Source organism: Nesoenas mayeri, assembly GCF_963082525.1.
Source record: "Nesoenas mayeri genome assembly, chromosome: 23".
In the NCBI taxonomy this organism is placed as follows: Eukaryota; Metazoa; Chordata; class Aves; order Columbiformes; family Columbidae; genus Nesoenas; species Nesoenas mayeri.
Window position 1 is genome coordinate 4,863,300 of NC_137574.1, and position 26,978 is coordinate 4,890,277.

General features: G+C 50.7%; 1 protein-coding gene across 1 annotated transcript in view; it reads right to left on the minus strand.

Annotated features, from left to right (window-relative positions):
• Nucleotides 1-3,073, minus strand: part of NFASC (neurofascin) — a gene marked incomplete at its 5' end in the record, with an annotated part of 52,015 nt that extends 48,942 nt beyond the window's left edge. The window contains 4 exon segments of the mRNA XM_080358164.1: nucleotides 295-491; nucleotides 690-795; nucleotides 1,614-1,631; nucleotides 2,980-3,073. Coding sequence (XP_080214290.1) covers nucleotides 295-491; nucleotides 690-795; nucleotides 1,614-1,631; nucleotides 2,980-3,073 — 415 coding nt within the window.
• Between the last annotated feature and the right edge of the window lie 23,905 nt (nucleotides 3,074-26,978).

A 26,978-nucleotide genomic window follows, 5' to 3' on the forward strand; every position in this document is an offset into this window, starting at 1 on the left:
GACCTGGCCTGATTTCAATGGAGCGGCCTCAATGCCAACTTCATTTCTACACGTGCAAGACTCCCTTAAATCTCTATTGATTATTTCCCTGTTAGCTACAGCCACAACCCCCACGCCTTCATCTTGGTCCTGTGGCTGGATACATCCCAACACAGGTAGCAGATGAAGCCAGCTGAGATGTTTGAGCACTAGATAGACACCATGTATCTTCTACAAAATCTCGCATGATGCCAATAGTCCCTGTTCCTGTCGGGGCAACTGGCTGCTTGCTCTGTGCTGCTGCTGGTAACTCACTAGAAACCTGAAGGTGGATTTTGCTGGAGAGAGCGGTGCCGTAGTCGTTCCGGGCAAAGCACTGGTACTCGCCCTCGTAGTCCTCCGGCCGCCCCCCGCTGTGGAAGTCGATGACCAGCGTCCCCGACCGCCGCCGCATGGACACCTTGGGGTCCTTCGCCACGTTGAAGAACTTCCCATTGCGCGTCCAGGAAAACCTACAAGCGTGGGGGAGAGGTTGGTTTTGCAACCACGGACCATGTTTACCCAATGAGATCCTTACCTGTGCTGTGCAAGCCAACAGCTGGATTAGCTGGTGGTGTCAGTGGCACAGCTGGACTGGAGGGGGGCTCCTCCAGAGCTGGCTCTGATGCCCAGCAGAGCTTCAGTGGGACACGAGCTGTAGATGAACTTACGTGGGAACCGGGTTCCCTTTGGCTTCACATTCAATGAAGATGTCATCCCTTGGGTCCACGATGTAGTCCTTCACGGACTGCTTGGTGATTGTGGGGGGCTGAGGCACTGCAAAGCAAACAAAAAGCCGTGAGGCGGGTCATGCAAAGCGGGTAACCCCCTCTCTGCTATCCTGCAGCAGACGCTGATGGGACTTCAGCTTCTTCCCCAGGCTGGATGTGCAATTTGTGGTTTAAAGCCCTTCAACACCTGAGCATTTTGGGGGTGTACTACTGGTGCTGTTCAGAATCTCTTTTGGTACCAAGAAGCCTGTTTCTTGCTCAGTATCTTGGTCTCATTAAGAAATTCTACAGTTACATCTTCCTGTCATCTCAGGTCATCAGAATCAGCCCGCAAGGCGTCCTGGTTGTACAACCCAACAAGAGGGGCTGCAGCTGCGACAGGCAGCCCAAGAGCCACTGGAAGGTGTTTACAGCTACTCCCTGGGCAAGAAAGAGACTGAAAACCTCCCAGGTACACCCCAAAGGATCGCAGCGCTGGCGTTCAGAAGGGTGATGCTGCAAATGTGTCAGTACGTGGAGCTGAGCTTGGCACAGGCGCTCACACAAGGCAGCGGAGCCTGCTCTCCTCTGAGATGTGGCGTTAACAATAACCTCCACAGAATCAATATTTGCATTGCAAAGATGCTGTCTGTTCGCTAGACCTGGTCCAGGGAAAGCAGCAGAGCCTGAGCGTTCCTCCCATGCTTTTCTATGCAGAAGCAGCTCTGGCCAGCCCTGGCATAGGAATGGGCAACACACCCATGGTCACCACGTGCCAAACAACAGCCGGCACCGTCCCCCGCCTTGGGACGGCCCCCTTGTGCCCTGTTTCAGCCACGCAGAAGGGATGGACATGTACACACAGAGAGCGAGGGGAACACTTACATTCACTCTGAATATTTGCTGTTATTCCCAAAGCGCAGGCATAATGAAAAAAACAAGGAAAAAGAGGTTAATCAAAGAACAAACCTACATACATCACGTGCACAAACACATCTGTTAAGAAAGCAAGGCCTGAAGGAATCGCTGAGTTGTCTGCATCGGGTAAAACTGCTGGGAACAGGAGTGTGTTGTAGAGCTGGCTCCAGGAGAACAGATATTCTCATCCATAATCATCTGGAGTGGAGTAGGGCAGGAATTCAGACTCAGGTCTGGGATTCTCTCCTTTCCTAGTAACATGAGTGTTTATTCCCCTCTGCAAATCAGAGCTTTCTTACCCTTTCTCCTCAGCGGCTTCCAAATTTCAGCCAAAAGCCGCTGCCTCCCATGTTTCCATCCTCCCATGAGCCAGGGGTCAGCCGAGGTACCGCGGCTGCAGCCAGTGCTCTGGGACTCCGCAGAGCAACGACCCGCGGGGCAGAAATCTCTGCCATCGAGAGCAGCCCTGACACCCCAGCCTGAATTCAGACCCCAGCAAAGAGCTCTGCTTTTTCTACTAATGCACTGCTCGCTGGAGGATTCCTGCGCGCCGCGCTGTCGGGAGAGATTCCCTGCAGCGACAGGCTGATTGTTATTAACAGCTGCTACGGGAGGAAGCCGGGACACAAAGAAATTATGAAACTGGTTTCCAGAGCAGCTCTTGGTACAAACCCCTGTCTCAAGTGCCTTCGAACAAGTCACTGTTTCCCATGCACCGGCCTGAAGATGCCCATTCAGCAGAAACATCAGCCCATGTCCCCCTTCTTCCTGACTCCATATCCCCCAGATCTTGAGCTTCTGAATAAAACATAACTCCTGCCTTATAATTAACCAAAAAGTTGAGAGAGAGAGAGAAAAACCACCTTGCTCTGCAGGACCTGCCCAGGTCCCCACTGCCCTTGGGATGCAGCAGCATCCTCAGAGCAGCATTTGCCAGATAAAACTCACCATGAGCTCATGTCCTCCACAAAATACCATCCCAAAGCCTGTCTGTGCCCTGGAGGAACACCACAAGTCCTGGGATGCTCCACTTAAATCAAAAGGCTGAAGACTTGCTAGGACCTGATTTCTTCACTAGCTTGGCTCAGGTGCTCTGTCCCATTTTGGTACACGGTTTTGAGCCCTTTGCTCAGCTTTTGAGATACATTCATTAAATCAGAGAGTGACTTAGGTGACTTTCTGGAGGGTGTGTGGTTTAAGAAGAAAAATAGCCCAAAACAAACAACAGAAAAAGCTTTAGGCTGGACTAGGGAAGCCACCTGGGCCATGCACATCGTCGCTCCACCTCCTTGCCCATTTCAGCAGGAGCTGACAGGGGTAACCCATCACTTACAATCCAGAGGGACTTCGATGGCGCTGACGAGGTGAGGAAGGTACAGAACAAACGCTATTCCTGCGCAGGTGAGCTGGTGTCTTTGCATGACCATTTTGGATGCCTGGGCAGCGTTAGGACCTCAGTTGTGTCCCCCGGGGCGAGTGGACCAGCGACACGTGCAGACAGCTCCTCAGCTGCAAAATAAACACAAACCCAGCGTTCACGGAGCCCTTTACAGCTCCATTTCCATCATCCGCCCTTTGGCAACGGTGGAGAGGATGTATTTCTGATCCAAAAGTATTTATGTGAAAGGACAGGGGTGTGAATAGGGCCAGAAATAGTTTCCAGGCTCTGGTGACCCAGGTATGAGCCCGTGGTCACTGTCCTCCCAACCCCTGGGTTGTTCTGCTGGCAGAATATCAGCTTAATTTGCACAGAAACCCTGGAGATGCCTCTTGGATAGGAAGGAGAAGGAGGAAGGAGAAGGAGGAAGGAGAAGGAGGAAGGAGAAGGAGGAAGGACCATGCTCTTCCCTAGGATCAATGGAAAGTTACTCAGAGTAAGTCAATACAAAAGCAGCAAACAGTCCCCATAGGATAAAAAACAATAGTATTTTATGCACAAGAAATACCTAGCGAATATCCACTCCCTCTTGCAGAGCACATTGCTGGGCTCCTAAAGGCACGATCCAACCCTCCTGGCTGGTCATCATTTGCATTTTCTACACACATACCTTTTATTTTGCTGTTAATAAACCCATGGACTAAATAGAAATTAAAACAAGAGCGAAAAGGAAGATAAATTATCCTGCTTGTGCAATAAAAGTCTCCTTCAAAAAGCTGCCGTGGCACAGAGGTTGCATCGGGGCTGAGTTACAATTCATTGTAATAGAGTTATAAAAAGGGCATCGATTGTACAGACAGCTCTCTTGGCTAAGAACAAAAATAACGCCAGGGCAGCGAGGAGTGGAAAATCCCCAAGCCTTGCTTGTCGAGGTGGGATGTGGCCAGGCAAGGGAGCAGCACGGAGAAGCCATTTGGCAAGCAAGGAGAGCCCCGTCTTCATGAAATATAGATAACCGGCCGCAGCTTTGGATGCTGCTGCCCCTTCAGCTGTTCCTGAACCCGGTACAGAGCGAGGGAGAGAGGGGGGGACCCGGCACAACAGACTAAACCCGGTGAGCGCGGGGCTGTGGGTACCGCAGGAAACTGGCACGGAGCAGATGTCTCAGAGGATAATAAAGCAGCCCTGTGCATGGTTTGGGAAGCTCTCCTGAACCCCAGACAGGCTCAAGGCAACTTGTAAGGAGATTTTTCCCTGTTATCCTTATGGGGGAGATGCGCCGAATGGTTTTACCCATTCTCCCGATGGATCTCCTGGTCCTTGCTCTTGGGCTGAAGCCCAAAGGGACTCGCCGTCCCAGCGTGTCCCAGTTACACCAGATGACAGATTGGAGGTTGTGAAGGAGCTTGGAGGAGAACGTTGCTTTGATCTTTTTTTGCTCGTTCTAAGGATTTTCCGATCCAGCTGTTGCAATAAAAATAGTTGAGTGACAGAATAATTATAGGATTGGGCCAGTAATTAAAGTCATGTCCAGGACTTCTGCAGTCCTGTGATCAGGTCATGCTGAACAAAGCTTTTTGAATTACTTCTTTAGTTTTCTGTCTAAGGAAAGACATCATTTTGATCTGTAGCCTTCATTTTTTTAAAGTGGTTCATTTCTCCAATTCCAGCTTGAAATGACTAATGGACCGGCTGGTTTTATGCCTTTCTGTTCCTAAGCACGAGTCTGACTTATGAACCAAATCAGCTGATACTGCAACCGGAGATTCAGCAAGGCTGAGATTTCTGGTGTCCTTTCTGTGCTCATGCCCTGATGCTTCACATCACCATCATAAAACGCTTTAAGCCCCTCTTGTAGCCTGGGAGGGAAGGTGAAAGGTAGCATGTATTTAAATAGCACGCATCCCTACATGCTGCTTAGAGCCTGAAAAGCAAAGAATATGTTGTTTTCTTTAAGTAGTGTGAAAGAAATGGCTGTGACACACAGGAGTAGGGTCCTGGCACAGATGCTTAGGAGATAACATGCATACGTAGGCGATTTTGCATAAAATGGGAGTTCAGAAAGGCCTGAGCCCAAGCACTGGTAAGCACAGGAGGCATCTAATTGATGCAATAGATTATATCCTACCTGTGGCCACAGGCATGGGGGCTAGAAAAGCAAGGGCTGTGCGTAGCAGGAAGAGAGAAATTTGCAGATAACTTGAGCTGCAAAAGGGAGCAGCAGGAACACGGCGAGTTTGGACTGAAAACATGGGTGGAACGATGTGGGAATGACCTGGGCGCTTGCAGCACCCGTGGACCGGCCAGGGAGGATGACACGGGCAACCGCATGTCCACGGAGAGTGGCAAATAATAAAATCCACGACGGAGCACACAGAAAATGCATCCCCGTCTTCAGAAGAGCCAACGCCGAGGCTGCTCCAGGGCCCCTTTGTCTCAAGGGGATGTGGGTGCATCAGGAACAATTCGCCACCGTGCTTGCATGTGTAGGTGGCTCCCGGGGACGGGCAGTGCCGCGAGCCCCCGGCCATGCACAACACAGCCCACATTGTCACGGCTGCTCCTCGCCCGGGGACAGGGACATGTCCCCACCACAGGGGGCTGGAGTAGGGGCACAAACGTGCTTATCTGGGGATGCTGCGAGTGGTGATGCTGCCTGATGTCTTCAGTCTGACACCCACTCGACCCAAAACGGCCCCTGCAAAGGGGCAGATGAGAACTGTTCTCCCCAGAATATTGCTTAATTGTTGCTCCTGCTCTCATTGTACAACACAGAAAAGATTTGATTCCTGCCCAAAGAACAGAACAAGCCCTTCAACCTCATTTCTGCAGCCTCCTGCTGGGGTGGGCAGAGCCTCCTGGGGATGCTCATGAAGCCTCTGAGCTGGCTGGACCCAGAACTGACCTGAAATCTGGGCCCGTAACATTCAGTAAAATGACAAAACAGGTCAAAATCTCACACAAATAGTTGTGAGGTTGTGATGCCATCAAGCAGGAATTTGGCTACTTAAATATATTTCTCATCCAGCATTGAGCCTGCACCCAAGCACCAAAGCCACGTCCCTGCTCCGCTTTCTTCCAGCTACAGACAAGACACAGCTATGAGATGGACTTGGATGCCTTTTTCCCCAAATACTTAACCCAGAGTTCAGACATGTTTTTCAGCCCCATCGGTGCTTTCCATGTCCCTTATGACCTGTTGCAACATCAGTTCTCACAAGCTGTGTGTCAGGGTTGAGAAATACATCCCAGACCTCGGCCCAGACCTCCCTCAAGATGCATCAGATACTTTTGTAAGTATATTTTTCTCCAGACAAAAGCATTAGCATCCCCAGGATATAACCTTTAAAATTAGGGACTGCTCCTCTTGGCAAAACCCAACCAAATATCCATACAGCACAGGGCACATGTGAAATCAAGATATGGATGTGTAACGTTAACTCTGTGCGCTCCAGAGCCTCCCTCCTCTCTCTGAGCAGGCGCTGGAGGGGAAACAAATCAATGCAAGAAAGACAAAAAAGGGATGGACACCTGGGAATGATGGAGACACCCACGATGGGGCTGGCACTGCCTCCTGGCTTTGCAGCGCCTAGGGACACCAAGCCAGCACCGCGGGCTGGGAACCAGCCTGGCAGAGCTGCAAACCTTCACAGTCAGAGAGAAAAGAAACTTGGATTCTCCATTTCTCCACGCACAAGTCGATTTAACATGTACATTGCTTCCTCCCTGCCTTGAGACGGGGGAAATCTCTCTCTCCCACAGATGGTGGAGAGCTGCGCTAGCGAATCCTTGCATCCCAGCCCCGGAGCATCCCTGCATCCCCCCAGCGAGCCAGAGCTCCCATCTGCTCGGCACCAACAAGTTTCCAGTTGGCTTCGATCGGCAGGGCCAGGAGGGGGAAATTGCCCATCGCAGGCTCCCCCCACCTGCAGAAAGGGGCAGGATGACGCTGCTGACATGCTCCGCTTATTAGCAGAACATGAACCACATGCAACGTATGGTTCTCCCGCTGAGCTCCAGGCTCCCCCTTCGCAGCTCCGCAGCTTTGCTAGAGGGCAAATGATATGTCAAAATATCTCCTCTGGCTGCAGAAATGCAGCCGTCAGTGAGAACCCACTCCAGGCCAAGGCAGCAGAAGCCAGGACACCAATATCCCCCAGGATGGTTTGGCCAAAACTTGGCTCTTTGCCATAATTCCCCAATGTCCCACTGCCCTTACGCAGAATCACAGAATAGACCAGGTTGGAAAAGACCTCAGAGATCATCCAGTCCAACCCTTGGTCCAACTCCAGTCCATTTACTAGATCATGGCACTAAGTGCCATGTCCAATTTCAGTTTAAAAACCTCCAGGGACGGTGAGTCCAGCACCTCCCTGGGCAGCCATTCCAATGCCTGACCACTCTCTGCACAGAATTGCTTTCTAATCTCCAGCCTAAACTTCCCCTGGCAGAGTTGCAGCCCATGGCCCCTTGTCCTATTGCTGATGCCTGGGAGAAGAGCCCAATCCCACATGGCTAGAACTGCCCTTCAGGTAGTTCTAGAGAGTGCTGAGCTCAGCTCTGAGCCTCCTCTTCTCCAGACTAAACAAGCCCAGCTCCCTCAGCCTCTCCCCATAAGGCTTGTGCTCAAGTCCCTTCCCCAGCCTTGTTGCTGTTTGTCCCACCCTGGGGACACTGAGCAGAGCCCCAGGACTTCCCCACATGTAAAAATCACACTGGGAAAGGGCTGAAACTCATTTCCTTCTCAACAGCTTAATGAAATGACACCTTCCGGAATAACGATGGAAACAAATCCCTTCCCTGCAGCCCCACGCCTGTAAAACGACCACGGGCATGAACTCAGATGGAGGGATGCAGAGCAGACACAGAAATGGCAAGCAAGGGGAACCTCTGGTTGAAGTTAAATAAAATTAAATAATTCCACAATGAAGAACTGGTTTTAATCAGCTCATTAGGTCCAGCAGGACGCTTTCAGTAGCAATTAGGCATTTATCCTTATTTACGGTTGTAAGAGGAACAGTAAAACTCTAGCAGCTAGTGTTCCCAAGAAGATTCCTATGGCACCATTTAATGCATTTCAAATGCTTAATTAATACTGATTAAATAGCACAGAGCAACATTTCCACAAAGAGAAAACCCTTTTGGTTTCAGATAATGAAAAACATTGATTTAGAGGGAATATATGTCATTCCTTAACAGTGACTAAAGGCTTCATTTTGCTCCTGCTCCGTTCAGGTTCTCTATGGGCTCCCCCCATAAACATATCAGATGAGTTTCTGAGTTGGTGACTTCCAGGCCATCAGTCTACACCTCCTTTTTGTTTAGCAGTGATGGAACCTTCTGTCACATGCAGATGGACACATCCACACACTTTTTGGTGTCCTTGGTTGTACGCAGACACACACCGGTCAACGCGCAGCTGCATCCCTACAAGATGCATAAGAAACCATTCAAAGCAAACGTTGCCTTACAGCGCAGAAGTTAGCGGAAAGGAGGAAAGAAGCTATCATCAACAGGCAAAGAAATGATCGTGAAGATGGCAAGACATGATGATTTGGCATTTCCATCTCGCAGGACAGCCGGCGGTGCGTGGGGAGGGCAGCAGCTCCCACTTGGGAGAGAGAAGCGCTTTGTGTCTGTTCCTGAGCTTGGGTACAGCTTTCACAATTGTTCTGGGAAACAACTGTCAGAGCAAACACCAGCAAACTCATTTGCATCTCCTCTTCTCCCCCTTAAAAAAATCAGCATACCCATCCTGGCAGCAATTAATGCTTCAGACCTATGTACCCTCTAGCACAGGCAAGAAGGAAAGTCAGGCTCATCACGGGAAACAGGTCTTAGGCTAAAATTATTGATGTCCTAGTGTCTATCAACAATAATTATTGATGTCCTAGTGTCTATCAACAATCATTTTCTATACCCACTGTAGCCCCAAAAGTGTCTCCAAATGCATCTTTGCTCCTGTCCTCTGAATAAAATGACATTTCTCAAGAGATGACCTACAGCAGAGCTTTGCAGAGACAAGCGCTTTCAACACCTTCACTGCCAACCCTCTGTAAAACTCCAGGCGGACCGATTTGTTGGGGATAACTGTTGATACAGTCCCCCCGTTCCATTTGCAGCACATCTTTAAGAAAGACATTAGGGAACACCCACCTAGGCTGTTTCCCACAGCCCCTGGCTTCTTGTCTCACTCCTCCACGGGATTTTTGCCGTCTGCTGCATTTTCCTTTCACTCCCTGTCCGTCTCCTGCCTCGCATGTGGGTGAGACCTCAATCCCGAGCCCCGCAGGCTGAACGCATTTTAAAAGAACCAAGAAAACACAAAAGCATTGAGAGAAAGCGCCGTGATGTCGCCAGGAATGAGGATGGCTTCCCAAAGTGTGACTTTAGGCACGTGCCAGGAGGAGCCGCGGAGCATCGATCAACCCCGCACAGGGCACAACATGGGAAATGGGAACAAATCCATCCAGCCCCTGAGCTTTAGAGCTGATGTCGGCAGTAAGGAGATTTATATTTTAGCTTTTTTAGCTACCAACCAGCCAGCGCTCACCCAACGTTCCCCCTGCAGCATCCTCCAGTCAGCACCAGCTGCACCCAGGCTTCCATTTCAGAACTATTTGACAAAAATGCAAGAGGAAAGGGATAATTGCACTCGCTGTTCAGAGCCCTGGCTGCGTTTTGCAGCATTTGAGCGCAGACAGCGGTTCCGTTTCCAGGAGGTAACTCATACCCACGTGTCATTACCGAGAGCACCGATAACTCCGGGGATGGACTTGTAATCTATTGTGGTCGTATCTCAGCACTACATAAATCTGAATTAATTTATCATCCTGTCCTTCTGGTAATGTAAGGAAATACTGCCATTCTATTACACAGAGGGACTCTAGTCCGGGGAGGTTAAGTGTTACCCCAAGGTCAGAGGAAAGATGTGACATGTGTGGGAAATGAGCCGAGATCACCAGAGCACTCAGTTTAATCAGAAAATACCATTTAACCTTTACAAACCGGTCACAGTCAGAGGAGAAAAAGTAAACCCATGAAACTTTCCATAGACGCTGAGGTTGTGGCCATTGCCAGCCGGCACATCACCCGGTGCCGCGGCCCCGCGGCAGCTGGGAATTGGCCCCGCGACAGCTGATCCGACGGCTGCTGGGACCCGTGGGGCACCGGGTCACACCGGCCCCACTAATCAGCTTCCCACCCTCCCCGGGAGCCGCTTGTTTCCGCGTCTTTTCCTTTCATTAGTAAGAGTGAGAAGCAAGTAAGGGGGAAAAACAAATCATTGGAGTTGTCCTTGGTAGAAAACAAAGGGGCTCCAGAGCATTGTTTCGGCACAGGCTGCATCTTGGGCTGCTGTTGTGGGGGGGCATGATGGGATATTTAAGGAATATGAGGTGGGTTACAAGCTAATAGGAAAAAGCAGTCAATTTTCCTTGTTGTTTTGGGGGAAAATATTTAACAACTCTCCTTATATTGCAAACTGTTTGGAAGAATACACAGTCGTTTATTTGATTAGGGTGTCACTTTGTTTAAGAGGGACAAGGATGGGAACTGGTGTGAAAAATACAGATTAGAGGCCAAGACCATATAGGATGCCCCCAGGTTCTTGGGTCTCTGCCCTCACAGCAAAGCTCCTTTCCCAGGCCACCCATCCCACGCTGCTCGGGGAACGCAACACAAATGTCTGTCCCCGCGGTGTCCCCCGGCCACCCCTCGCAGGAATGGCAGCATCTGGCCCCTGGTGATTAGCCAACTGTTAATCACGCGGAGCAATGGCTATAAACAGCAAGCGGAGGACAGTTTGTACAGCTCTGGAAAAGCCGCCTTTCCCCTTCTGGCTCTCGTGTCTGCTCAGCAGAGTCCAGACCACAGCACAGGTTCATCCCCAGCATCCCTGAGAGCTGCTCTGGCCCTGCCCAGAGCCAGTGTCCCCAATTCTCTGGTTCCAATGGCCCACAGGTGACGCTGGGGACATGGATGAGCTGGGGGAGCAGTGTGGAGGAACCACGGGGGGACCCAGGAGAGCCCCGGTCCTGCCTGCACCTCTGCATGCAGAGACTGCTCATTCCGTGGGTTTTCCTTCCTAAGCAAGTCACCCAGATTTTTTACGTAGTGGCTGGAAAACAATTGCATTAGTGCAGACTACCCTCGATTTTATTAAGCTGAACACTCCCTCCATCAGGGAAATGCAGTTATTTCAGCAGCACAGCCAGAAGAAAGGTGAATACTTCTGGGTTTTAGGCTTGCAAAGCAGAAGTATGCACTCTAGGGCAGCCATCCTAAAGCTGAGCAGGCAGCAAGGCCAGGCTGGGGGCAAAGCTGGGCTTTGCCAGACCCGCTCGCAGTCGTGGGTGATGCTGAGGGTGCATTGAATGGGTGCAATTATTCAAGTGCTGAACATTCCCCGCTGGAAATTATAGTATTCAAAAGTGAAGGATTCAAGCCTAAAAGCTATAATTTCCATGAGGTGCTGTAAGCCCAGAATTAAAGCTGGGACAAGAGCTACCAGCAGGAGCAAGGAGAGTTTTCCCTGCAAGAACAGGAGGCAGAAATGGCACAGAAATGCAACCATAATGGGCGGCGTCACAGGGCGAATCCTTCTGTGCCTCCTCCGAGGGCTCGGGGAACAAAGTGGGACTGTGCGGCCGCCCACCTGCGCAGGAATGAAGCTGGAAATGCCACGTCCCCAGCAGGAACACGACACAGCCCAGGCTGGTGGGGATGCTGATGTCCATGGGGACCCACCTGCTGCAGCCCCACGGGGGTTTCCCTGGGCTCAGCTCCTCCTTTGCAGCCTCCCCCATCCTTTTGGCTGCTTTTAGCACCGCTCCCAACCCATTCCCTTCAACCATCACCCCCCCGGCAGGTCCCCAGACGCCGTCTGTAACCGGATCAAACACACAGGTGTCACCGACAAGGCAAGAACACGCCTGCTGATGATTAATCCCGTAAGTGAGCTGTATTTACAGACAGCAGCTCTTCCCCAGAGCCCTCACGCTGTTGTATCACCTTACAGCGAATGGTGACCAGACACCGCATCCTCCATCCACCACCCTTGGACCTCCAGGGCCACATCCTCACCCTGGGTACCAGCGCAAACCCCCAATAAATCTCCCCAAAAGCATCACTGGAGGTAATTAAGCTGCTTTGCTCTTCCCAGACACAGTCTTGCAGCGCATCTGGTTCCCACGTTCTGCAAAACGCCTTTGACATTTAATTTCGAACCCCAGGCGCTTCGGCGGTGGTGATGGAGCAAAGCAGCAGCAAATCTGACGTTTCATCCCTGAGCTGTTTGAGGTACAACCTTTAGATGAGACTACGAGCACAGGACGGTTTGGAGAAACAGGAGGGGAATCAAGGAAGATGGGGCAACCCTTTAAAACCTCCTATAAAAGTGGAAACAAATCTGGAATTCCGCTGGATTTGCTTTTGCAAAAATGCTGCGTAACAGGTTTTCCTTGCCCTGTGCACACTCAGATCCTAATTACATGTGGGGAATCGTGGGGAGATCATTACCTCTCCTCTACACTCCCTTAATGAGCCACATTACTAATTGATGGCTGGGAAATCTGATTGTCAATGAATGCCCACCTGCCATAGCTTCCCAAAAAATTGTACCAGACTATTCTACATTCACAAAGCATGTCTTGTAGTGATTTTCCAAAAAGGTCTAAGCAAGTCCCACAAATCCACATTTTCAGCTAGTTTTCCACAGGAAAAACCCTCTCCACACTGCCTGGCTTTCTCTGGTCACATTTTTAAGTAGCTTTTTCCCCCAACATAAGCAGCTGATGATAGCTGATGATGAATAGTCCACGTGTCTCCAGCCACCCGCATGTAACATTTCGGTGGTCCCATCCTGTCCTCGGATGTAAAACATTGACAGCCCTCAGCGACAGACGGCACGTTGAGCCCGGCAGAGCAGAGATGCTGTGAAATCACACGTTATTTATTACCCTGAGCTCAAAACCAGAAGGGAAACACCATTCTCCAGCATTTCTCAGTGATGCCTTCACAACTTTGCCGGCACGTTTTCACATTACGCTGCATAAAATTCTCACCCTTTGCAACACGGTCATTAATATTGTCGGCACAGTCACTCCATCTGCCTTTTGAGCCCCCTCCAAACCAGTAATAAGTTAATTGGTAGAAGCATTTGGCTTCTACATAATGAAGCTGGCACAGAAGCAGCTTTTAACCTTCAGGACAGAGTACAGCACGCAGGATAGGGATTACTGGCTGTGTTTAAATTAAAAAATCATTTAAGGAAGGCCAATGGTACCTGGGGTGGGTTAGAAGGGGGTGGTCAGTAGGTCAGAGAGGTTCTCCTGCCCCTCTGCTCTGCCCTGGGGAGACCACACCTGGAATCTTGTGTCCAGTTGTGGCCCCTCAGTTCCAGCAGGACAGGGAACTGCTGCAGAGAGTCCAGCGCAGCCACCAAGATGCTGCAGGGAGTGGAGCATCTCCCGTGTGAGGAAAGGCTGAGGGAGCTGGGGCTCTGGAGCTGGACAAGAGGAGACTGGGGGGTGACTCATTCATGTCTACAGATATATAAAGGGGGAGTGTCAGGAGGATGGAGCCAGGCTCTTCTGGTGACAACCAGTGACAGGACAAGGGGCAATGGGTTCAAACTGGAACACAGGAGGTTCCACTTCAATATGAGAAGAAACTTGTTTGGGGTGAGGGTGTCAGAGCCTGGCCCAGGCTGCCCAGGGGGGTTGTGGAGTCTCCTTCTCTGCAGACATTCCAACCCACCTGGACACCTTCCTGTGTAACCTCATCTGGGTGTTCCTGCTCCATGGGGGGATTGCACTGGATGAGCTTTCCAGGTCCCTTCCAATCCCTGACATTCTGGGGTTCTGTGAATCATTTTGGTTGGAAAAGACCTTTAAGACCACCGAGTCCAACCCAGCACTGCCCTGGGCAGCCTGTTCCAATGCCCAACAGCCCTTTGGGGAAGAAATTGTCCCTAATATCCAATCCAAACCTCCCCTGGTACAACTTGAGGCTATTTCCTCTCATCCTATCACTTGCTACACAAACCAGCATCCTACAAATCCTTGTAAATACAAATCTCTCACTGACAAGCCTGGAGGCAGGGTAAAACTTCACTAGATAAATAATGGAGTTAAAACTAAAGCAGAAAACAAAGAAAAGGAAAAGGTCAATATTTAACTAGCCCACTGTCTCCCACCTCATCTAAAATTCACCCAGCCGAGCTCTGCATCATGGAGGTGAACTGCTGCAAACGCTAAATCCAAAATATCAGCCTAACAGCTATTAAAACATTATAGTTGACAAGAAACAAGGGGTCAGGAGAAGGGATTTGGAACCCAGAGCTCACTCAGCAATTTTCTAGAGCTCTGCATGGCAAAGTTTAAGCTGCAATCTGGTTTTGGTTTTCTAGTAATAGACTTCAATGCGTTTCCCTCTCCGATACTGGGGGAGTGGAGAAATGATTCCAATGAGTAAGGAGGGAGCTCAGCACTGCGCAGCCAAAGCGTCCCAGAACCTGGCCAAAAATACAACAGAACCAAAATAACCACGACCAAACTGAAACAAAGCAAACAAAACTCCCCACCCCCCAGAACAACCAACCGAACACCAAAAACCCCCACAAAAACCAAACCACAAGACAGTTTCCAAGCTCCTTCTCTTCATCAGCCCAGGACAGAAACGCGGAGCGTGTTCCGTGTTGGCTGAAGTGATGCGGAAAGCAGTAAATGATTTTTGTGTGGTTTTGGAAAGAGTTTCTCTCTTGTTTTTGATTCCTAGCACAAACTGCTGCCTTTTTCCAAGCACCATTATTCTTACACTGAAGGAGCTGTGCGAGCTGGGGTTTTATACAGCGGCTTTACAAGTGGAATGGAACCCAAAGGAAAGCTACACGTTAACTTTGCTTTAAAAATTAGACTAAGCTTGAATGTCTTAAATGCACACCAAGAACCACGTGGAGCTGGATTGCTGCAAAGGGAAAAGAATATATACAATACACTGATGCCAAAATTCATGGTAGTGAAGGTTGGTTTCTTCCACTCTACCATAGTCATGCACTAATCCCATCAAGAGTTAACGGCACTGAAGAACCTAACCCATTTAGACATTTCCCCACTTTATGACTTTGTTAGTAGTGTTGATAAGGCAAGCATACGCTTCAAAGATAGCTACATTAAAATATCATCTCTCCCCAGAGAGATTTTCACAGCTCATTTATTAAACCCCCTCAAAGAACAGAGCGGGGAAAGCCGCCTTCAATTGTTTTCAAGCCATAATAAGCAATGAGAGAGTTTGGTTTTGCCTTCCAGCCTCTCTGCTGGTTCCGTTCCTAACCAGCTGCACTTCAGGGCAATGCACTTATCCCATGAGCAGCTTTACTTCCAAACCAGCGTGAACAAAAGGGGTAGTGAGCCACAAGTCCCATCACTTCTGGGCTGACCCTGTATCCCCCCAGCTGCATCTTTATACCCAATTCAACCCAACTCCTGGCTCACGAGTTACACTCTTATTTAAGGATGGGATTTTCACGCTCATTTGCATGCAAACCCGTGCTCGGTAATACAAAATGGTAAAGCAACATCAAAGAGAAGCTGCTAAATTAATGTACACTGTGATTAAATTACAGAAGACATACCCATCGTTAACCAATTGACATGATCAATGCTTTCTGACCACCTGCAAAATGAGGGGATATTTTTCAAGTTTTAGATCCTTCTGCATGACAAGAGGGAGACAGAAGATTAAATAATACATTGCTTAGAAGCAGAGTGCTTAGTTTATATTTAATAATAGATGTATTGTAGGTAAGAAACAAAACAATTATAACTAACATCAATTATTTCCTAGTACAGATGTACTGTATGTCAAAATTTCTAAAAATTGTAATTAATACGCAATAATTGTGTCAATATAAGCAACGCAAGAGCATCCAGTCATTGGAGCACTTATGGAGGATGATCCCCAGAGCTCCACAGTGCTGATAAAATAAAGATGATGCTTAACAATATATGACTCTGCTGTTTCGTTTCTTTCTTTGTTTCAACATCAGAAGGTAACAAGGGGCTTGGTCCTAAGCAGGACCACTTGTTTTTTCATGCCTGAATATATATAAAAGCAGCATCAGCATTTTCCAGGTGCTCTGGTCGGCACGTTGCTGCCTGGCAAGTGCAACCAGCAGGGCTGGGAACTCGTCTCCGAGTGTTGGGCACCGCCAGAGAATAAAACACATTTGGAAAAACCCGATGGCAACGTTGCTTTTCCAAACGCAGAGGAATTCAGTCCGTACCATTTCAGACATGGAAAGATGCCCAAATTCTCCCCCCCGAGAACCTCAGCCCCCTCGCACTTGGCAAACGCTTTGTGAAGCAACTGGGGAAATCACAAGCCTGTCAGAACCCAGCCCATCAAAGGAGCTTGAGAAAGCCAGAAATGTGTTTTCGCTGCTCATAAACCACTCTTTTTTATCATCTCACAATTACAAACAGCTGTTTATTTTGCTGGTTAGCTCTTTTAAAGCATTCTTCCCAACGCATAATGAAAAGTGTCAGGCGTTTTCCAGGAATTTTCAGAGCAGAGAAAGTTTGGCACTCCGGTATTTGAGAATCACTGAAAGGGGGCAATTAGCTTCAGAACAAACATCTATTCTGGGTGGCAACCTCAGGATCCTTCCCCTGGCATCCCAACAGGCAGCATGTGACGAGCGGATGCCGAGCAGCCTCCCTCCTGCTCAAGCATGCATACAATTCCCATAATATCTACCTCCCAGCCCTGCTCCGGGCTCAGAAAGCTGCTCAAAACCTGCAGGCATCTGTAACCCTTTGTATGCTTTGCATATTTTGAGAAGGCGGCAGAGGAAGACGAGCAAAGCCCCACGCCAGGTGTAGTTGGAGGTGTAGTTGGAGGTGTAGTTGGAGGTGTAGCTGGAGGTGTAGCTGGAGGTGTAGCTGGATGCTCGCTGCCCACTGCAGCAGGAATGGGGGTTCTCCCCGAGTCTGCCCCACCACCGAGCAAGCGGGATCAAACACACAAGTCGCCACGACTGTCAATTTGGGTGGAAAAGGGGAGGACAAACCCACTGCAGAAGGACCAAGAGGCACAAGCACATCGGGGAGGCAGCGCCGAGCGGGGCTGAACCGCCAGCATCTCGGCAACCAGACAAAGAGGATTAAATGACGGGGGCATCAAATCAAATCAGCCCCTCAGCCAGCCCAGTTAGGAGGTTTCCACTGTCAAAAATCTTGAGGAACGCAAGAGGGGTGAGCTTTGATTTTTGGAAAAATTAGGATTTCCATGAAGGAGGAACAAACCCTGCAGGAGCGAACCCTGTCCGGGAACACGTGGGTATGCACCCCAGGCATTTAGGGTGTCGCTGAATCGCACCCCCAGATCAGAGCAGGGCGGTTTGGAGCTATAAACATCCTCACAACGGGGCCCACATCCCCATCAGAGCCCTTTTCGGGGGTCACGAACCCCCAGAGCTCTCCGCGGCCGCATCCCCCGGGAGCGCAGCCCTGGCGCGTGGCCATGGCAACCCGCGTGCATGCGCAGAAACACCCGCCCGGGCGAGAAAAGGGGGGGAATCCACTACCCACCTCAAAAATTATTCATGAGAAATTAGTGAGAGCTACAGCGAACCCTCTGAAGCGTGTTCCCCACCAGCCCTGCCCGGGAGCGGGCGGGCAGAGCACCTCCCTTCTCCATTCCCCTTGCCAAAACGCTGTTAATTTTGTATTTAAAAATAGGGCCCTTTCTTGCCATGTCAGTTCTGAAGCATCAGTTTGAGCACCTTTTACATTTTGGTGGTTGTTCTTCATTAGAAGAAAAACCTTCTTGCATGGAATCTCTAAGCCGTTGGCCACCCCACTACTGCTTTTATATCCCACTGCTGCTTTCATACCCCATTGCTGCTTTCCTACCCCTTCTCCTACCCCTCTAGTTCAGCTCCCATTGCAGCCTAAGCCCCAGCAGAGATTTCTGACCCCACTGCGATTCTACTTTTTAAGTTTATTTTGTTGTTACTCCCAATGCCAAACCTTGATCTTGCACCAAAATGTAACCTGAGGCTGGGCGCAGAGCCTGGCAGGGATGCTGCGGTGCTGTGGGGAGACAACCGGCCTTTTCCCAGCCCTTTTTCTGCTTATTTTCATCTCAGCCCCCTTCCTGCACCCCCGTGCCGACCATCCAGCGAGGGACAGAGAAATCCCGTTACTCACTGCAGTAAATAAACTGACCTGGACAAGAAAATACCCACTCAGAATATATAATACGTTGATTCAATTTAAAGGACCATGTTCTGCCACAATTATGTGCTGGTCGAGAAACCAGAAACCTCCTCACCATTCCCACCCCACCAGAGCTCAATAAGCGTTTCCCACTGGGAATTGCAGCCGGTTCCCCCTGCAGCTCTGGGAATTCTACCGTTCCCTCCAGAGCACGAATTGCTCCACGCTACACGCCCAGGAGCCTTTACCCATCCAACAGCCTCATTGCAACCATTTTATGCTAATTATTTGCTATACAGTTCTATGCAAATTCTTCCTACAGAGAGAGAGATGCATGGAAATGTATTTGCCATACCCTGAGCGCTGGCAGCGCAATCAGCTCCTTGCATCAGCTTCTCTCCCCCTGGTCCCGCTGTTAATATAAAGCCCTCCTGCTGGGTCATTGCTGGGTGCAGGGGATCTTGCCACACGTTACGCCCTTTTCTCCCCAGTTCCCAGCAAATTTACTGCTAGATATTACAGGGTGACTAATGGTTCTTGTTGCATCTCCACCAGCCCAGCGCAGCGTGGAGCCCGGCGGGTATAATTTTGACTTGCCTTTCAATGCTGGGGCCGTACTGCACAATTATGAGGGTTGAAGGAAAGATGCCAGGACAACAGGAGGATGAACACAGAAGAGTTGAGCTTATCCAGAGACTTCAGGTTTTTCTTGCCCGAATTCAGATGCTTCACAGGCAGGAGAGAAGCTGAGACTTGAGCTACATGTAGGGGAGAATGACCTGCAGGTAATTCTGGGTCCATGAAAGAGAATCCCCCTAACAGATGTCTGCTGGAGTGTGTTCTGGAAGCAAACACCGAAACGCTGTTGTTGCTATCAGGGTCTTGAGGATAGGTTTCCCAGTCAATCCTGTGAGAGGTTTTCACTTTAATCAGATCAAATGACAGCAACAGACAGGTACCACTGATGTATAGAACTCGACACAGCATCTCCAGAGCAACGCAGCTGCAATTACACCCAAACCATCCGACCATATGGCCTGTGTCGAAACCCGGAGAGCTCAGAGAGCAGCTTTCCTCTGGAAAAAGAGCCTGGATTTGTGCGTGAGCCACTGCTGGGGGCAACGGAGATGCAATATCGTCCTTGTGCTGCACAGCTCACAAATCCACCTGGGCGCATGGAGGAGAGCAGGGAGGCAGATTTCCAGGTCACCAGCTCCAACGTGCTGTTTTCATCCCTCCGAAGCACAAAGCCCAGCCCAGCGGGCTGCGCTCTCCTCCGTGCACCGAGCTTTCCAGGGCCTGAGAGCCAAAGCATCTTAGTGCAAGGAGGGTTTGTGCAAAGCGGAACAAAGCCAGCCATTAAATAGTAATGAAAGTGCCCAGCACAGTTATTGGGAGGAAGATGACACTAATCACCTCCCCAAGGAGTTCAACTCCATCGTCTCCATCTCCTCATGCCCAGAGGCTGCAGGGTGCTTGAGTCTTCTGCCATCACCCTGGGGCTGCCTGCAATGTGCTCTGCTTGTTGCCTGCACCCTGGGGAGCACCCATAGGTGCTTTGGAATAACCTCCTTCACACACCAGCTTGGACTCAAACAAACCCACAGTGCAAGGGGAGCTACAATCAGCTTACACCCAGATTACTGCAGAGCCACCAACTACTTTTGCAAGAAAAAGCTTATTAAGTAATCCCAGAAGTCAGGATAGCACTTTTACATCTTGCCCTAAAGCTCTCTGGATTAAAAGAGGAGCATCCTAATTAAATCAAAAGGTACATATGTTTCTGCTGAACGCTGGTATTTACGCCACCGCCTCCCCCCCGCAGAAGAACGGGCTGTTTCCACCCGAGCACAGCGACAGCGTTATTCAGTTATTCAGCTCCATCTCGGTGACAAGCGGCCCCGAGAGCAGAAATTAAAGGGTTAGATGCATGTGTCATCCTTGCCTGACTCTGAAAAGGACAGAAAGCAAGAAAGTCAAAAGACACACTGCGATAATAGAGATCAAAACCCAATTAACTTGCCCTGGGCAGCATTCAGCCGAGGAAAATGAGGCAATGGGAGAGCAAAGGGGGGTCAGGGTGCAGGCGGGGTGAGGGTTCTCAGCTGCCAAAGCAGGACGAACACACATGGATGGAACCACTACAGGGCTCAGCCCCAAGGTGACTCACACGGGGACACACGGGTCAGCCCTCAAGCAGGACACCGTACCAGACTTTCCTGCCCATCCTCTTGCAAACATCTCAGCATCCACGGCTTTCACAGAAAACCACTTCAACCACCACCTCCTCACCAGTCACTGCCCGGGCAGAGAGCCGCCTACCTTTGCCTTTCCCATTTAAGACACGGGTTTTTCCCCCTCCAGAGCTCGGGTTAAGGTTTCTCTGTCTCCTCTCTCCCCAACGCTACGTGTGTCAGGGTGCTGGGGAGGATGCGCTCAGCCCCTGGCAGAGCTACGAGCCCCGCGGCTCTGCCAACATCCCCGGCCCCGGCGCGGACCCAACCTGCCTGTAATGAGCCCAGAAATCACTGGGTTTCAGCCCAAGACCCTCTCCCTGTGTCCCCCCACCCCCCGGCTGCATTATCTCCAGCCCACCCATCCCCATGGGCCAGGGAAGGGGAGAAGGCACAATAACTGTTATTAATAACTCCAACTTTCTTCTCCCTTCCCTCCCTGCTCTTGCTGGATTTTCCCTTATGAATAATGCAGGAGCTGTGGTTCAACACTGCCCACTCTGTCCCCCACTCTGTTCAAGTGCCAGCCAGGGCCTGTCCCCATGTCCTGGGTGCCAGCACCGCTGGTACGATGGGGTTTTGTTCCCAGATCCTTTTGTTCCAGCCCCACTGGCAGCAGCAGCCGGGGCGGCGAGACAGACCCGCACATCATGCGGCAAAGCTGAGAGCAGAGATCTCCCCGACAGACACTTCCTAGCCAGGGATTTGTAAGTATTTCAACCAGTGTTTCAGCACTATTTTCTCCCTCTCCAGCAGCAGCATCTCCATTTTACAGCTATGGAAACTGAGGCAATAAAGGTACAGAAGAATGAGGAGCATCGCAGGGAGCCGCATCTTCTACTGCACTCATTCAAGCGACTCTCAGATTGCTCGGGTACCAACTCTGCTGGTACCAAACTAAAGTGAGGGGGAGTGATTTAATTAAAGCACAGACCCCTCTTTGACCTGTAGCCACAGCCCTGATACGCCCCAAATGCAGACTCTGCCACAAACATTATTTATTGCAAGGTACAAGATGAAGCCTAAAAAGTGTGAACCCCTCCAGTTTAAGAAAAAGAAGCCAAGGAGGAGGCTGGTTGAGAGGACACGCTTTGGACAGCACGGGCTTTCCTGCCCTTCTACCAGCTGGGGTGGAAAACAATGAACATCCCCTTTGAGCTCGCAGGTCCTGATCTTGCAACGCAAAAAGCACAAAGCAAGCTGCTGAACCAAGCTCCAAACATCTCCTAAGCCCTGCTTGCTCCCAAACACAACATGTCCTTGAGCATCCGTGCCCGGTGCAAGGTGTCCTGGTGTCCTGCATTGTGCTGGGAGCACACGGCCAACCCCTCAGCCCCCCAAACACCCACCGGGCTGTGATCCATCCATCCATCCATCCATCCATCCATCCATCCATCCATCCATCCATCCTCTCCCACCACAACACTCTAACACCCCCCGAGCAGGACCCAAAACGCGGCAGAGCGCAAGCAAACAGAGCAAAGCCGCTGCCTGGTCCCAAACCCGCCTCGCTCCAGCCGTTGTGCTGAATCACTTACTGCACTGCCAGCACGGCTGGAGGGACCTGCCTGGAGCCCTGCGAGGCTCATTCCCGAGATGCAGCGCCAGCAGCATCAGTTGCGCGTTTAACTCCTGGAGCATCGCGGCACACCAACGGCACGCGGAGCCAGGGAGGGGATAATTACCTCCCAGCAGGTTTCAGCAGAGCCCAAACTGTATTTCCCTGCTTATAATTAACAGCATCTCTTAACAGTTACATGCTTTTCTGCCAAGCAGGCTGCAGGTGTCACGAAAGAAGCGCTGTCCCTATGAGTGAGGCTGCTGGGGTGCACGGGGACCCAGGCGTGGTGGGAAAAGGGGGAAATCCCAGTGTGAGGGGGAGGCAGACGCGTCTCAGCTCCTTCCCCCCGCGCCGGCAGCGTGGGTTGAACAGCCAGACGTGAACAGGTTTTCCTCCTCGTGTCCCCCGTGGTGCAGACAGGGTGACTCAGAGCATAGGGAGGGCAAGGCAGAGGAAAATAGAGGGTGAGGAGAAGGGCAGAGCGGGGCGAAGAGCGGGGGGAGAAGGGAGCAAGGATGCCGGAGCTGGGGAACACGAGGTCGTTCACATCTCTGCACTGAGAGCCAAAGGCTGCGGCAAATCCTGCACCAAGCGGGCGTTAGTTCCCATATGGATCCCCAGTCCCCATTGCAGGGCGCTGCTCCTCCTCCCAGTAACACCAGTATGGATGCAGCGGCCAGCCCATCATCACACAGAGCCTTTAATAGGAAGGGAGAGCTCACCGGCACAGCATCACCAGAGCTTCCCAAGGGACACAGGATGGGGTAAGCAGGACAGACTGCACAAGGACAGACGGACACGGAGATTTTTCCTTCTTGAACAGAGAAACGGGAGCTTTCTCTCCTCCTCAAACTGCTGCCCTGCTCCAAAGACAGCTTATCGCAGAGCTGCTCCGGGCTGACACCTCCTCCGGGGTCACTCCAAACGACTCGTCACTTCCAGATCCATCAGAAGGATGGAAATTATTCCACATCCCAGCTCTGACATGAAAAAGTTCCCCAAAATGTGAACCTCAAGCCCTTTTCAGGCTCACTCGCCTTCATGGTGCGTCCTGTGTCTTACTGGTTTGCCCAATAGCGAGATGCAGCTTTTAAAGAGCCAAACACAAACTATTGAAGAGAGGTGACTTCATTAAAAGCAATGGGCACACTCTGCATATGGATCCCAGTTCCACTGGTAATTAGGAAACAGATGGGGGAAGGAGAGGAGAGAGAGCGGAATCTTTGTTAGGTTAATTGTTTGAAGTCACTAAATGAAATATAGGTGGCCTGATTTCCCTGGAGGATCATATACAAACTTCAGGATAGATTTTTGCTGAGAAGAAAAGCGGGAGTTTCCCAGTGAAGGACAGCAGAAGATTACGACTAATCAGGCAAGAACAGAAGCGATAAACTCAAGGCAAAAAACAAAGCTCCCCTTTTGTCGCTTCAAATGAGGCACCGACCAATCTGATCCACAACTTCATTATCATCTTATTAAAATGCTCTTTCCATTTCCCTGATTAAATGGGTGTGAGTAGCAAAGTGTCTGTGGTCTTGGCTGCCCTCCCGGGGGGTCCAAACCCCAGGGACAGTTCGGGTGACACCTTTTTGAGCAAGCTCTTCAATTCTCTTGCCTCCCCAAGGTGCCCTCCAAGGACGCACCTTCCTCCCAGCTCGGATGTACCCAGAACCTGATATTTTGGAGCTAATACAGCAACATCTCCCTTGTTTTCTGGCTCCTGTCTCCCAAGTGTTGGATATTAATGTTATATGCCAAGGGATATGTTCTTATCTCCATCAACAAGAGCACACAATCCACCCCACACTGCTGCAAAACTTACCCTTTAGTAGTAATTATTGTTCTAATAACTTCAAACCTCAAACAGCTAATTTCAGCACAAGCACAATGAGACTTGGTCTCCACAACCCCCCTCCCCAAATCCTTTCTCCCCCACAACAGGGCAGGGTAACCACCGCGAACTGATCTCAGTTCGACTCTGCTCTCTGTATTTCTCATTAACCCAGAGTAACTGCCGAGATAATTACACAGTCTGCCTTGCTGATCCGGATTATTGAGATGGGGCAATGCCTAACGGGCAAGCCAGCAGGTCCAAACGGATTTCAAACCACTAGAAAATTAGAGCCAGGCTGGAAGGGAGAGGGATAACTGATCCAATGCAATGGGACAATGAGGGCAGGACCAAGCCTTGGGATTTGAAACCATAAGCCACGTTCCTACTCAATGATTAGTTACTTCTCTCTGGTTTCCCCTGCATTTGGGCAATGCCTTCCTGTTGAAATTAAAACATGATCCGGCCTCTTGAGTAAAGGTTAAATAGATAGAAGATCTGAGTTTAAAAGCTGAATTACTTCCAATCTGCGTAGATCGCCGAATGCAGACCTGCAGCTGAACTGTCACGATACCCAACAGACTAAATGTGATGCAGGGACAGGATGGAGAAACAGCGGCGGGAGCGGAGAGCTGTGGAACCAGCATCGCTCCCCCAGCGCTGAGCAGCTGCCGGGGGGCTCAGCCCCAGATCTGGCACTGGAGTGGGGGAAGAGGCCGATCGGGCACATCTGGATGTGATCTTGCCCCACCTGCCCCAGGACTCTCTGTATCTCACGCTGCCTTAAGGGCTGATCATCACAGAACCCGTCCTCCCACAGGGACATCAGACCTCCCAGCACTCAGAGCCACCAAACTGTGCCGGTTGCCCTGAATTGCCAGGTCTGGCCTTACTGTGGTGCCCAGGCTGGTGAGAACACAGCAGGTTGGGCTCTGCCTGCACCTCTCTGTGGGATCTGGGTGGCATTTCCCCATGATGCCCCCAAGACGTTACCCTGCAGAGCCACCAACCTTTGCTGAGCACCCTCCATCCTGACCTTTACTCCCCCAGACACCCACACTAGCACCATCATCCTCCCGGCACAACAGCAGCCTGAGCTCTGCTCCCCCCGCTGCTCCAGACAGCAGCAGGACGCTGCCAGCACCGCAGGCTGAAAATCGTCCCGTCGGATGCTCGGATGCTGTCTGCTCCGTGATGGACAGACCAGACGGCGCGTTACGGAGACGCGGAGCGAGAGATGCAGAGCCCGGCAGGAGGCGGCGGCCTCGGATGTGCCATGGAAAGCAGCGGCGGGGGGTCAGAAGCAAGGCTGGTCGCCAGCAAATAAATAAATAAATACATAAATAAAATCAACCCAGCCTGAAAATGAATCAAGTCACCGGGGATTAACTCAGTGCAATATCTCTATTGCTTTATGTTGGGGACAGCACAAGCTGCAGGCCATGGAGATGGGGAATAATGAGGAGGAATAAAAGCTCCCCAGGGAAGGTGAGCCATGTTCTCTTTTCAGGACCCTTGAAATCCCATTGATTGCTTATAGGCTTACACCGAGCAAGAAGAGTCCACTGGAGCTGGTTCTTTTTCCCCCACCAGAGAAGCCCGAAGAGGCTTTTAGAACTGGGCATCTTTCAGGGATAATGGGGAGGGGACGGGTTTTGGAGGCCCCCAGGTCAGCAGTGATAGAAGGAAACCCCTGAGCTCCTTTTGCAGCCCAGACTTGGTGCTTTATCAGGGACTGAACAAGCCCAGGGCAGCAGCCAGCAAACAACTCTAACTCTGCATTAAGCGCCTCTCCAGGAGGAAGATGCTTTTTATCTGCCTGATTAACACTTGAGGCTGTATTCTAAAAACCTCCAAAAGTCCCAATTAACCGTTTGGTGCATCTTTAACTTGCTCTTGAAACATTCTCCTCTGCTTCCAGGATCCCATCTGTAGCTGGTTTTCATTTCAACTGTATTTTCCAGCTTAGAAACTCATCACGAAACCTCAGATTACATTGCACATACACCCCCTGGCTCCCAACCAGAGGCTCAGCTGCAGGGCAGGACCCTTTGCACCCAAGAGGCACCTGAGAAGGGGGTTTCAGCCGCTGGCCACAGCCCAGATGTGCACAGAGGTGCTGAGGTTGTGGTCAAAACAGTGGGATGAAGTGATGGTCCCCGCTACTCCCTCCCTCCACCTCTATAATTAGCGATGGGGCTATAATTAGCCACGAGCACTCACTGATGGCGACCCAACTCCAAAAGCCTTTCTTTTGCCCTCTAGAGCCCCGTGCCGAAGATGACGATGGATTTGTCACAGATCGCGATTCAGAAATAGAAAGCCGGCAGCACACGTTGCTCCGAGCAGCGGAGGGGGGTCCCTCGGCACCGACACAATTAGGATTTTAGTCAAGTGTCAGATTCACTCGCCCGAGACCACGTTTATCTCCGAGGTCCGTCCCCACCTGCAGGCTCGCTGGGAAGGGTTTGCCCAGGCTGAACCCAAACCCTCACACCAGCCCCACGTGGCATCTGGCCAGCGCTGCCCACCCCATCGCGGGAGGTAATTGCGCTGCAGGGCTCCATCTGCCTTCCTGCATCCCAGCAGCTGTTCCGAATCAATAGCAGGAGCATTGTCAGCACAGCTCCGCAAACCCCTCCTTACCGGACAATAGGCAGCATCAAGCACAAGCTGCATTTCCCTTGTAGAGAGGCATTTTTTTGCTCTCTGGCATGTAACTTCCATGTACCACATCCCCACCCTTTGCCTGCTCTATTTTATTCTGCGAGAGCTCGTTCTGATTGAGAACCAGGATTTATTGCAAATTGATTGACATATGTTGACTTGAACCAGGCAAAGGCAGTGATTTAATACCTTCAACAGCCCGTGGAGTAAATAGTTTGTGCTTACCCAGGGCCTCAGGGTTTATTGATGAGGAGAAAACACCTACCAGTCCCTGCAACATGGACAGTCCTCCTCACCCACATACAGGGAAACTGAGGCAGAGCATCTAAATGGCTGGTTCAGGGTCACAGCCTCCTGGTAACAGAGCTGGCATTGGAATAAAGACTTAAGGGTTTGTCCTACAGGATATTTTTAATAAGGTTTTATCTGCATTTTAGGGA